Source organism: Dryas octopetala, chromosome 7 (genome assembly GCF_963921425.1).
Source record: "Dryas octopetala chromosome 7, drDryOcto1.1, whole genome shotgun sequence".
Lineage (NCBI taxonomy): Eukaryota > Viridiplantae > Streptophyta > Magnoliopsida > Rosales > Rosaceae > Dryas > Dryas octopetala.
Window position 1 is genome coordinate 15,678,437 of NC_141372.1, and position 13,384 is coordinate 15,691,820.

At 36.0% G+C, this 13,384-nt stretch overlaps 1 protein-coding gene across 1 annotated transcript; it reads left to right on the forward strand.

The window, feature by feature from the left end:
• The first annotated feature begins 368 nt into the window (after positions 1-368).
• On the forward strand, positions 369-6,553 carry LOC147280049 (hydroxyproline-rich glycoprotein family protein). Its single transcript, XM_086251126.1, has 5 exons — positions 369-755; positions 4,158-4,267; positions 4,357-4,728; positions 5,204-5,813; positions 6,392-6,553. Exons 1-5 carry the CDS (start codon positions 515-517, stop codon positions 6,478-6,480), a joined length of 1,422 nt encoding a protein of 473 aa, XP_086107252.1. The 5' UTR covers positions 369-514; the 3' UTR covers positions 6,481-6,553.
• The last annotated feature ends 6,831 nt before the right edge of the window (positions 6,554-13,384 follow it).

The following is a 13,384-nucleotide window of genomic DNA, read 5'->3' on the forward strand; positions in this document are numbered from 1 at the left end:
GCCACTATGAATAAGCCAATAAGGTGATGGCCACATTTCTAATTGAATCCACAGTGGATGGAACATTTTCCACTTTTGTAAAATTTTATCCATCAATAGGCTTAGCTTTGTTTTTTTTTTTTTGGGTGAAAATCAATTGGCTTAGCTTCATCTCTTAAATCTTTATGCTCTCTCACACACACTTTCTTTTTCAGCTTTGCTTCACCTCAACGTTCGGTAGCCTAAAAATAAAATAATAGTATAAAGAAACAAAAGAATAGAGCGCGACTCGTGACTTGTTGTGACTGTGACTGAGTGCGTGTTTTAAACTTGAGAGAGAGAGAGAGAGAGAGAGAGAGAGAGAGAGAGAGAGAGAGAGAGTAAAAAACGAAAAGAAAAGAGGGTTCTTGTCTTTTTAATGGTTTAAACAGGGCGATACCCACCATGAACACTTGTCTCTCACATCTTCGCCTCCTTCTTCTTGTTTAGACTGAGAAAGAAAGAGAGAGAGAGGGGAGTCCCAGATGCTCTGCAAATGGGGAAAAGTGAGAAAATTCTGCATCAGCAGCAACAGAGTCATGAGGCCAACAATTCCTCAGGACTCATCTGTCCCGGATGTTCCATGGTTTTTAACCGAATCGCCAGAGATTTCAGCTTTAGATGCGTCTTCGTTTTAATTCTCAGCTTATCAGTTTTTCTCTCTGGGATCTTCTGGATCCTTCCTCACCATGCAACCAAGTCTGGTTTTGATGCCAAAGAGGCAATTAAGCTCAGTGGTATGTCCAATATTCTCTCTCTCTCTCTCTCTCTCTCTCTCTCTCTCTCTCTTTTATATGTTTCACTTTGATTGTTTTTATTTTTATTTTTTTTTTGCATAATAAAATCATCTTATGTTTTTTTTTTTTTTGGTACTACAGTTACATCATCTTATGTTTTAAGCAAATGGGTATGTGGTAATATTGATCTTTGTTGCATAATTTGGGGTCTTTGGATTTTTTTGAGAAAATGGGTTCCTGGTATTTTATCTTCTTGTTGTGTAGATTAGGGTGCTTGGTGTTGCGGCTCATCTTCCTGTTGGTGTGCCTTTAGTGTTAGTTTACCTAGTAATTAGGGATTTTTGGTGCTTTTCAAATATATATGGGGTGTATGATTATTTAGGGAAGGCGCAAGTGGTAGTTCACTATGTTCTATAATTCAGGTCTTGCAATGTTTCACTCACCTGGCTATACATAGGATATGACTTAGTCACTTCATTTTAATCATTTCTGATGTTTTGGGAGATAGTTATGTGCTATTTAACCTTCTTGATGTGCAATTAAGCTTTCATGTTGTGTTCTGAATGGTTCAAGTTAATTCACATTAAATTTAGGAGTTTTTTTTTGGTTGGGGGGGGGGGGGGGGGGGGGAGGGATGGGTTCGATCATGATTTCTGGTGATTTTGTGCGTGAGCTCAGGCACTTGATGTGTGCTCTAATTTTCTAGGTATTATTAAATTTAAATGTAGATGTGTAGCTTTGGCTAAATCATGAAAAGAGGAATTTCATGTAAAGATTTTCTGAATACAGTGTTATCCTTTTCATTTAGTTGAATTTGCATTTATGATGCTTAGGTTCGATGCATCTAGTTAGACATTAAAACCTATATAACTTTCATATTTTTAAAAATGCTCTCTTTTTTCTGTTGTCGATGGATTGTACTATATGTTTGCATGGTTGAGTGACTGATGTCCTGCCATGTCAGGACTGCTATTCTAATAGTTATCAATATCTATAATGGCCTTTGGGGTGCATTCATGAGGAACAATGCTTCTGTAGTTGACTGTCGATATGGAATTCGTCTGAAATTGGATGTCTCACTGGGTAGTTTTCTGTCATGTAGCTAAATAGCCTGATTTCCATTAGTGGAATTAGCAGTTAATGAATCACGTAAATTTATAATGGTCTTTCTTATTTGTCATATGTTCTCTCTGCAGCTGGTTCTTAGACAGAACTGAGATAATAAAATGTTAGATAGTCAAGAAAAGTACCTTTTATTTCCTCCTATGTAAGAAAGGAAATGGACTTAGACTTATTAGAAAGATGGAAATAATTTACCAGAAGTCTTATAATTCTACTGATGCAAGAAAGATAGAAGAGGGAGAAAAAGAAAGAGAGAAGAGGAAGAATAAGATGGTGATTATCAGTTTTTAGTTTCAGTTATCATGTCTGTCAAAACTCTAATGCTAGGGCCAGTTATAGAGGCCATTATAACTACACAGAGGAACAAAAATCAATTAACAATCATTATTACCAAGATCAAGAAATGACATAAATTGCTCCAAAATTATGCAATCCTTTCTCCATCTACTTTTGAATACTGCTGTTTGTCTTGATACTTTATTCCACCACAATCCACTCAGTCTCTTGTTAAGTTTTCTTGAATAGATTTATGATAGATATGCTCGAAAGTTTTTACTTTTTGAGAATACAAAAAACCAAATCCTTAATTTGTAATGTAACACGTACAAAAAGGTCGTGCAATCTAATTGATGTTTATAAAATATGAACTCTGAGCAGTCTAGAGTGTGCTTGCTTGGCAGCTAATTATCTTTCCAAGTTAATTAGAGAGGCCTGTTCATAGTGCTCAGCCTTATGAGCATGCTAGGTTTCACCAACTAACTAGTCTTAATAACAGCAAAAGCCAAAGCATTGTTTGACTACACTTAATTAGCAATGATAAAAAGTCTCAAAGAAACCCTTTCATAAGGTGTCAACACATTCATAAAACAAAAACTGTCATGATTAATATGTCTATATTAATATCTCTTCAAAATAACCATGCATAATCCCTGTGACAGGGCTGAATGTCGCCACATATAACTCTTACAGCATGGGTTAAAAGCCAAATTCATTTTGGAACTTCAACTACCAATGTCTAACCCCCATTGTGTCTAACCCCCTTTGGTGGAGTTCAAAGCACAGTCAGGTGCTCAAAATCATATTATAGCACAAAACACAGTTACGAATGATATATCCAACTCAAAACAGTTCTCTGAGTACATGATTGCATATTAATAATGTGAGGTGGTAGACTTTTTGTGGGGTAGAGTGCATAGTTGGGCTTCATTATGGGCACTGGTTTCTAAAGAGTTCAGAGATATAAACCTTTTTGTGTGTATTGTATTAACTTTGAATAGATACCTGGCTGATAGAGTTTATCACTGTACCTTCAGTGGACTGCTTGTTCACTGCTGTACTTTTACTTCATTTTAATAAAGGTGTTCTGTCTCTTATCAGAATAATAACAACAACAACAACAACAACAACAACAACAACAACAACAACAACAACAATAATAACAATAATTATTTGGAAGAACTAAAATTTAAAGGAACAGCCATAAACATGTTAGGCGTCATGCAATCCCCAAAAATAAACATGTCCTTCCATGCCTAAAACTCAATAGTCTAGGATCAACACAAGGTTATGCTTCAAAGATACAATTCAATTGTCCCTCTATAAAACGAAACTAAAATATGATATTCTCAAGAGTAAATGTTCTATATATGGACTAAAACTCCACCAAGTATCATGAATATTTCAACTTCTAAATTGGGTGACTAAGAGGTCTAAGACAACTCCTATGTTGTCAGTGGGATACAAACCTGAAACTCACTGAATTTATTTTAAGGAACTCCAAAAGTCAACTAAGCTCCTAATGACTCCTTGGTGCTGAGACTGGATTCTATACATGCATATTTTTTTGATAGGAAAGATTGGACCATATAATATGATTATATTAATTATGATTGGAATGTATTATTATATATTCAGATAAAAAAGCATATAATTATATTAATATTTTCAGGCCATATAATATGTGATTATGGTAATATTGGACCAATTTGCTAATATTGTTGGAGATAATTGCTTCTGACTTAAGATGGATCCGTTTAAGTATTGTATACCTTCCATACTAGAACGACCCTTTGCGCTGCCCAAAGATAAAATTGAGATCATTTAGTGTATTTAAAAAGTTCAAAGATTAACTAGAGCTTTGAAGAGGTTTGATTTCCAATAGTATTTTTGTTGGTTTGGAGCGGGTATGCATTCTCTTTATTGCTTTGACCTTTTTATTTTTACTTGTGCTCATAGAAGTAAATAGTTAGATGCTTATTTGTTCGTTTATCTTTTTTACAGCCACAGTTCAGGCATACTTCAGACTGGAAAAGCCAGTTTCGGAGCTTGTTCCCCACATCAGGAGATTAGAATATGATATCAATGGGGAAATAGGTGTCCCATATACAAAGGTGCAATTCAAGCTTTTTCCATTATGTTCCATATCATATTGCCTTCGTACAAACTGAAGAATCAAACTAAAGCCTTCATATTGTCACAGGTGGCTATCTTGTCCATGCATCAATTTGGTGCATCTAACTGGACTGATGTGGTGTTTGGTGTTCTTTCTGACCCAATAAATGCTCCAATTGCTCCAGTGTCCTTTAGCGTACTGAGGTCATCTTTACTGGAGCTGTTCCTTAAGCAATCCAATCTTACATTGACAACATCAATTTTCGGGCACCCAGCTAAGTTTGAGATTCTGAAGTATCCTGGGGGAATCACTGTGATTCCTGGGCAATCTGCTCCGATCTGGCAGATACCCCAGATTCTATTTAATTTTACTCTCAATAATTCAATATCTGAAGTAGTGGACAATTTTGGTCAGTTAAAGGAGCAGTTGGAGCTTGGACTGCATCTACGGTCTTATGAGGTATAACACCTATTCTAGTTACTTTTTGCACATTTCTCTTTGGGCATCAATTTTTGGGCTTTTGATGTATTAAAGTTTGTTGGTTTATCACTATTTCCAAAAGCTTAAGCTGTTAGAACATGGCCAACAATTATCTTATATTCTAACATGATGGAACCCATCATTTCAAATCCAAACATTTATATTAGCTTCTAAGTTCCTTAAATGCAAGAATTGTTTTCGGCTATACAATAGAAAGCATTTCTTCAACAATTAAGGAAACAAAGACACCAGAAAGGTAGCCACATAAGTGTTAGACTTTTCTTCTAGAAGATTTAAAAAGATAAATGTATAAACAACTGGGTATGGTCCAGACTGAAATGTCCATCTGGATTTTTCTTAGTTATTAAGTACCTGAAGTATCAGCATAACAATCTAGTACTGGTTGATGCTCTCAACTTTATGATAAATAACTTCATTTTTTCTCTTCATGCAGAATGTCTTTTTGCAAATAACAAACAAAATGGGTTCAACTACGACTCCCCCAGTTGTAGTTCAAGCTTCTCTTCTGTCTGATTTAGGCGGCCTTCTGCCGCAGAGATTGAAGCAGTTGGCTCAAACAATCACAGGCTTTTCCGCAAAAAATCTAGGCCTTGATAACTCAATCTTTGGTAAAGTTAAAAGTATCAGTTTATCTTCTTATCTGAAAGGTACACTTTCTGCAACCCCTCCAACTCCTTCTCCCGCTCCATCTCCAGAGCCATCAATTTCTCCATATTATGATCCTCCAATTTACTCTCCGGCACCCTCACCTGACATTCATCATCTCCCACCAGCACCATCCAAGGTACCTGCACATCCTCATCAGCCATGTCCATACCATCGTTCTAGAATTCCTCCAAGCTCCTCACCAACTTCTCTTTTGAACCCTACTGTTCCTCCCACTTATGCACCTACTGCTTCCCCTTACCCATCGTCTATGAGTCCCTCATCTCAATTGTCTCCTCATGTCTCACCTGCGCCTGTAGTGCCCTATGCTCCCAGCCCAGGCAACAAGGGAAGTGCAAAAGACTTGATGTCTCCTTCACCTGCCCCACTGTCATCATGTAAGTTACAATTAATGAGATTTAATAAATTTTTCTCCTGCTTTTATCTGTCATGTATAGTTTGTGACATTATGTGGTTTTACTTTATTTTATTTTATTTTTTTATAGTTTTGGTAGTGTTAGTTATTCCTGAAGAAATGCAGGCTCAGAGTTCAGGTTGATGGGAAATTGCAATTCTGTGCTTCTTTAATTACAAATTAAGCACCTTTTATTGATCATTTTTCCATTTAGCAATATAGGTTCGTTCTAATAGAAATAGGTCCCTGCCATCGGTTGTCAGCTATGAGACTTTTGATACCATGGTTTTGATAGAATAGAAAATGTGCCCTGCGTTCCTAATGCAGGTTACAAGAAGTTACGCTTATAGACCAAAGAAATATGATTCTCATAATTTTACAGTGGGGTTATAGACAAAAGACAAGACAAGCAAATGTTCCTTTTGGTGCATATGTGAACATTGTCTTTTGCCCCTGTGCCTACATAATTTAATTTACCAGTTGCCTAGCTTTGCATGTCACATTACTTGATATTTACTTTTGTTCATGCAACTTAAATCACATGATACGTGCTTTTTGCAGCTTTGGCAGTAAGATCTTTCTACAAGGAGATCCGGTTATTGGAATTTTCTGGACTCTTCATCTTTCATCTCCTTTGTTGGTTACTTTGATGGTTTGTTTCCACTATACAAAAGAAAATTTGCAAGGCATACAAAAACACCACAGCATAATGATGTCCCATACGCAGTTTTGTTTCCACGAGGATGGTAGAGTGCCCATGTGAAAAGTTTGACAGAACAGGTTCCTTAAGCAACACATATAAAAGTGATTCAGGAGATGATTGCAGGTCAAAGCCAAAAGGTGGCAGGCCTCTCATCTCGCTTCTACATTTCTGATGGTCACAATTTCGGGATGTTCTTTCCCAAGGGAAAAACCTCCCGAGGTAGTGTGACCAGTTGTAGCTTACCTTAGCTTGCAGAATTTTCAAAAAGAACCATCTCTTATACTGAATCAATTGTAAAATATGCAGGCTCTTTTTGAGCATCTGCAAGTGAAAATTGTTACCCAAAGTTGTATAGGTTGGTATCATATACTTGTGAAAGGGTTGGGTACATCTTTATATATAAACATCATGGTGAACCATTGAGTGGGCTGTAGGGGTCGGCAATGGGCCGGGCCGGGCTGGCCCGGTCCTAATCTTTCGGGCTCAGGCTTGAATCAAAAGAGCCCAACAGGGCTTTCAGGTCGGGCCGGGTTAGGCTTAGGCCTTGATACACAAGTCTGAGGCCCACCCATTGGGTTTGAGACTTACGGGCTTTGAGGGTCGGGCCGGGCGGCCTAGATTGGGCTTTTTTGACTTCTCAAATTGCCTAATTTATGTCAGTTTTAAGTATAAAACTTAGCCTAGAATTCAATTAGATGACTAATTCATTGGTTTTAACTTTGCCAAAATTTTGAAATGTTAACGCTCAAGTCACAATTGTAACAACACATAATTTAATTATAAATAGAGGGGGAAATGCATCACTATAGAATGTGTACATCCCAACTAGGTTGGAACCTATACACTTATGACCTATCTATCATTTGCATTATATATGTACATTCCAACTAAGTTGGCACATACACAACCCTCAAAACTGAAATTGTATTGATTTAATTATACTAAAAGTAACGTTATGCAGATATGGTGCTTAACTCCTTATGGAGTTTACAAATTACAAACTAATGTTTTGTTACCAAAACTGAAAAAATAAAATCAGGTGGATGATGTAGTAGGGGAATGAGTCTCTTCTTCAACAAATTCAGGTCTTGATACCTTCATGTTCATTAGATCCTCTGCCCAATCCTTCTCCTGAGCAGCCTCTTGCATTCTTGCTTCAGCTAAGCGCCAATCTTTGACATAGATTAGAGCTTCTATAGTGTTCGGACTCAAGCTAGCCCTTTTCTCCGATACCATTCTACCACTTGCACTAAAAGCAGCTTCGGATGCAACAGTTGAAGCTGGAACAGCTAGCAAATCACGAGCCATGATGGAAAGCATAGGATATTGTGTATTATGTGATTTCCACCATCCCAAAACAGATAATGCAGTTTCATCAACATCATCTAAAACTGGTGCATCAAGATAGTATTGCAAATCAGAAGTAGAACAAACAGAGGATTGAACCTTTGCCATTTTCAAGGCTCTCATAGCACTGTTTTGAAAGTTAGGAATAGAAATTGGGGAAGAATTAGTACTACTACCAAAAACAATACTTTGAGAATTAGTTGTGGTTTCAATAGAGTTTCGTGATGATGCAGCATGCACATTAGACTTGTAATGGTCATACAATTTAAACAGAAAAGACTTAATTTCATCTACCTTTACCTTAATGTCATCTTTCTCACAACCAATAACATTTAACCACTCACTAATTGCCCAAATTTTGAACCTATGATCCATAATAGTAGTAAAACAAAACAGTTTAGGGAAAGTTGCCCAATATTTATCAAAATTTACTTTTCATTGCAACCATAGCAGTTTCAACATGAGCATATGGTTGAAATGCACAATAAATATTAATCAAACAAGTCAGCACACGACTAGAAGTAGGATAATACACACCAGACAATTTTTTTGTTGAAGAATCAAAAGTCTTTAAAAAACCACAAACAAACTGAGCAACAAGTCAATTATGTTCAGATGGAATCGGTAAAATAGAACTTCTAGTTGATTGATTTATTGTCTGAACATATCTATGCAAGGCAGCTTTATAGTGAATGGCTACTTCTAACAGTGCATATGTGGAATTCCACCTATGAGGAACATCATTGTCTATGTTTCTCCTATCCAAACGAACATCAACACAACATTTTTTCTAAATTTCATGTCTCTTATTTGAAGAATTCAAACTACGCACAATTGCAACAATTTTATCAATAGAAGGACCTAAAATAGCCAGACCATCTTTCATAATCAGGTTCATAACATGAGCACAACAACGCACATGAAACATTTGTCTAGGCATATCATCAATCATAAGATATAAAGGCAGCAATTTAGCAACCACATTATTATTTGAAGCATTATCTAGTGTAATTGAAAAATTTTTATTGTGGATACTCCAAGAGTTGAGTTCCTCATGTATATGAGTTGCAAGTGACTGTCCACTGTGTGGATACTCAATCATTTTAAAACAAATAATCCTTTTATTTAAATTCCAGTCAACATCAATGAAGTGAGCAGTTAGTGACATAAAACCAATTTTTTGTCTAGAAGACCAAACATCAGAAGTCAAACAAATTATGCCTTCATATTTTTCAAAATAAGACAGCAATTGAGATTTTCCTTCAACAAACAGTTTCATAGCATCCCTTTTTCAAGTTGTGGCAGAAATGCCTTTATATTGTGGAGTAAAGCTTTTTTGAATCATTCCTTTAAAATCATGTTTTTCCACAAAAGTAAAAGGTAATTCTGCCCTAACTAAAAAATAAATAACTTCTTTTCGAGCATTTTCCTCTTTATAAACAAAATTTGACAAATTACCAGCAACATTTGATTGTAAAAGCATTTGATTACCAATATTAACATTTTGGCTTTCAAGATGTTTCATATAATGACGAGCTAAATGAGTAGTACCATTTGAAATGAACTACCATCTAATTTTTTTTTTTTTTTTTTTTTTTTTTTTTTCCACAGATTGCACATTTTGCTTTTGTAACAGATTTACCATTTTCAATTTCAACAACTTTTTCAAACTAGTTCCACACTTTACTTCTACTACATTTAGGAACAGAATTAGATTGGGGTGTGGATGGGGGGGAACCAATGGATTCATGGATTCATGGATTCTAATTACACTAGACTCTGGGTGAGTAGACATCCTAAAAAAACTACCAGCAAATAACACTACCATCAAATCAGCAAATAGCCTAAGGCTCGAAGCCCGCCCAGCCCATTGGGCTCGAAGCCCGATTTGGCCAGAAATTTTGGCCGGGTCGGGCCGGCCCGAAAGTCCCTTGGGTTAGGCTTGGGCCATCCTCTTGAAGCCCATGGCCCGCTCGAAGCCCGGCCTGCTTAGGCCCGGCCCAAAGCCCGACCCAAAGCTCGTTTAATATCTTCAATAAAAAAAAATATAGGATTGTGGATCATAACATATTTAATATGTTTTTCGTTTGTTTACTCTAATAAATTAGTAATATGCTTATTAAGTTATTATATAATTCTATAATGTTGGTAAATAGTAATAGTGTAAACTATACTATGTAATACCATAAATAATAAACTTTTAAAATTATATACAACATTACAATTATAATAAAACATAGAGGAAATTACAGATTTGGTCCACTTATTTTATACCTAGTTCAATTTTGGTCCACAATCTTTTTTAAGTTCTGTTTTGGTCCACTAATTGTTTCATTTGTTCAATAAAGATCCAGATTTGTGACTTTAAATCTTTTGGGTTGTGTTTTCTTCAATTATAATTGAAGTATAAGTTATATTTCATCATTTCTTAGTCATAAAAACAAATTTGGAGTATTATAATCTAAGAGAATTGAGATTTGGTGAAATTTGAAAAATTGGCAGTTTTGGGTACCCTACTTTAGGGTCAATTATCTTGAGTTTTAGAACTCCAATTTGAATGATCTTTATATGGTTGTAAAGAAGAAATGCATAGCTTTAAAACAAGTATATATTTGCTGAATTTGGGTGAGATTTGATAGGGTAAAAAGCAGGCCAAATTTGAGAAAACAAATCTGGACCTTTATTGAACAAGTGAAACAATTAGTGGACCAAAACAGAACTTAAAAAAAATTGTGGACCAAAATTGAACTAGATATAAAATAACTGGACTAAATCTGTAATTTCCTCTAAAACATAAATGTATATGTGTATATACAATTTTTATAATACAACTATAATTAAAGTTATTAAACCATGATAGTTCATTAATTCAACGATCTGAACCGTTCATTTTATATGTTGATAGTCAAAGATCATCGTTACAAAAATTCGGCCAAATCGGAATTTATCTACTCGTTCGATTATCATTAGAAAAACTACGATCATTCATTAATTCGACCATCGTTACGTCACTTTTACATCTTTGATTGAGCTAATTTTTTGCAAGGATTCTTTTTGAGTGGGGAACTAAAACTTGAACGGTTCGGATCGTTGAGAATATGATCGAGATGTGAGGTTCTACATATATATACACTTGAAGAGTTTAAGAGTATAATTCTAATAACTTTCTCGTTGAAACCTTGTCGTTTCCATAATTGTGAAGACCACAACGTGATTTCAACAATCTTAGCCGTTCATTTTCTATGTTCATAGTCAAAGATCATCCTTACAAAAAATCGGTCAAATCGAAATTCATCTACCCATTCAATTATTATTAAAACAACCACGATCATTCATTAATTCGACCACCGTTACGTCACTTTTACATCTCCGATTGAGCTAATTTTTTGCATGAATTATTTTTGAGTGATGAATTTAAATTTGAATGGTTCAGATCGTTCAAAACACAATTGCATCATTTGTTTATAAAACATATGTAATAAAATATATAATAAACATATATTACATATGAAATAAATAAATAAAATCATATAAAAACCAAAGCCCATCCAATGATCCAAACCCCAAACCAAATCCCCAAGGATCAAGCCCAAACCCCAAACCCCAACCCCAAAACACCCTAAAATAATAAAATAATAAACAACTAAATAACTAATGAGTATATAAGCTCTCTCTTAGTCTCAGTAGACTTAACCTAGGTTTACATTCGCTGCCTCTTCTCACAATCTTACTCTCTGAGTTTTCTCTCTGTCTCAACTCTCAATCCCTCTCACTCTCTCAGTCTCAGCAGACTCAGCCTCGCCCAAACCATCTGATGATCTGAGTCATCAGATCATCACTGATTCTCCATCAATCCATCATCACTGATTCACCGTCTCGGCCAAACATCCTCACCCAAATCTCATCATCACCATTTGAGATTTTGAGTGATCTGACCATCATCACCAAACCATTTCGCCAAACCATCTCGCCATCATCATTTCGCCCAATCACCATCACCATCACCATTTGGTCCATCTCGCCCAAACCATGTTGCCCAAACCCCACAATCACCATCTGGTCCATCTCGCCCAAACTATCTCGCCAAACCATCTCGCCACCCCCAACTCCGATCGAACCTATCAACCCAGCCTCTGTCCAGAAAGCAAGCCAAACCAACCATCAAACCACCCCCAAATTCGATCGAACCTATCAACCCAGCCTCTCTCCAGAAAGCAAGCCAAACCAACCATCAAACCACCCCCAAATCTGATCGAACCTATCAACCCAGCCTCTCTCCAAAAAGCAAGCCCAACCCACCAAACTCCGATCGATCGGACAAGATCCGATCAATTAATGATCAGATCGAGATCTGAGCTGTGATCGGATAGTTGATAGAGCAATATCGCTCAAACAGTCCTAGCATGACCGCAACGCCACCTTCACACCAGCGACTCCGCCGCAAGCACCCTGCCAGTTTGCCTCCCCCTGCGTGTAAGTCATTTTCCCTTTGTGAGTTTAGTTATAAAAAAAACCAGTTCTGTTTTTTCCTTAAAAAAAAAAAAAATCATATGCAAAAAATTCATCACTGTGGTGTTTCATTAACTGTGTTTTTTCTGTTGTGGGTGTGTGGTGAAGATTAACAACTTGTGGTGAAGCTATCCTGTGTAGGAGTTGGCCTCTTGTGTTGGTGTTGGTACTGCTGCTGTGTGAGTGGCAATGCTAGTAATGTAATTTGCTGAATTGCTGGTAGTGTTATTTGCTGAATTACTGGTAGTGTTATTTGTTGGTTATTTGCTGGTAGTTTTTTTAGGATGTCTACTCACCCAGAGTCTAGTGTAATTGGAATCCATGAATCCATTAGTTCCCCCTCATCCACACCCCAATCTAATTCTGTTCCTAAATGTAGTAGAAGTGAAGTGTGGAACTAGTTTGAAAAAGTTGTTGAAATTGAAAATGGTAAATTTGTTACAAAAGCAAAATGTGCAATTTGTGGAAAAAAATTAGATGGTAGTTCTTCAAATGGTACTACTCATTTAGCTCGTCATTATAAGAAACATCATGAAAGTCAAAATATTAATATTGGTAATCAAATGCTTTTACAATCAAATGCTGCTGGTAATTTGTCAAATTTTGTTTATAAAGAGGAAAATGCTCGAAAAGAAGTTGTTGATTTTATAGTTAGGGCATAATTACTTTTTACTTTTGTGGAAAAACATGATTTTAAAGGAATGATTCAAAGAGGCTTTACTCCACAATATAAAGGCATTTCTGCCACAACTTGTAAAAGAGATGTTATGAAACTGTTTATTGAAGGAAAATCTCAATTGCTGTCTTATTTTGAAAAATATAAAGGCATAATTTGTTTGACTTCTGATGTTTGGTCTTCTAGACAAAAAGTTGGTTTTATGTCACTAACTGCTCACTTCATTGATGCTAACTGGAATTTAAATAAAAGGATTATTTGTTTTAAAATGATTGAGTATCCACACACACAGTGGACAGTCACTTGCAACTCATATACA

What these genes read in the sequence shown, in the direction of transcription:
- LOC147280049 (XM_086251126.1), top strand. Translation starts at nt 515, where the DNA reads ATGGGGAAAAGTGAGAAAATTCTGCATCAGCAGCAACAGAGTCATGAG. An exon ending in TGCATCTACGGTCTTATGAG is followed by an intron (nt 4,729 to 5,203) that starts GTATAACACCTA and finishes CTCTTCATGCAG; the next exon opens with AATGTCTTTTTGCAAATAAC. An exon ending in ACCTGCCCCACTGTCATCAT is followed by an intron (nt 5,814 to 6,391) that starts GTAAGTTACAAT and finishes TGCTTTTTGCAG; the next exon opens with CTTTGGCAGTAAGATCTTTC.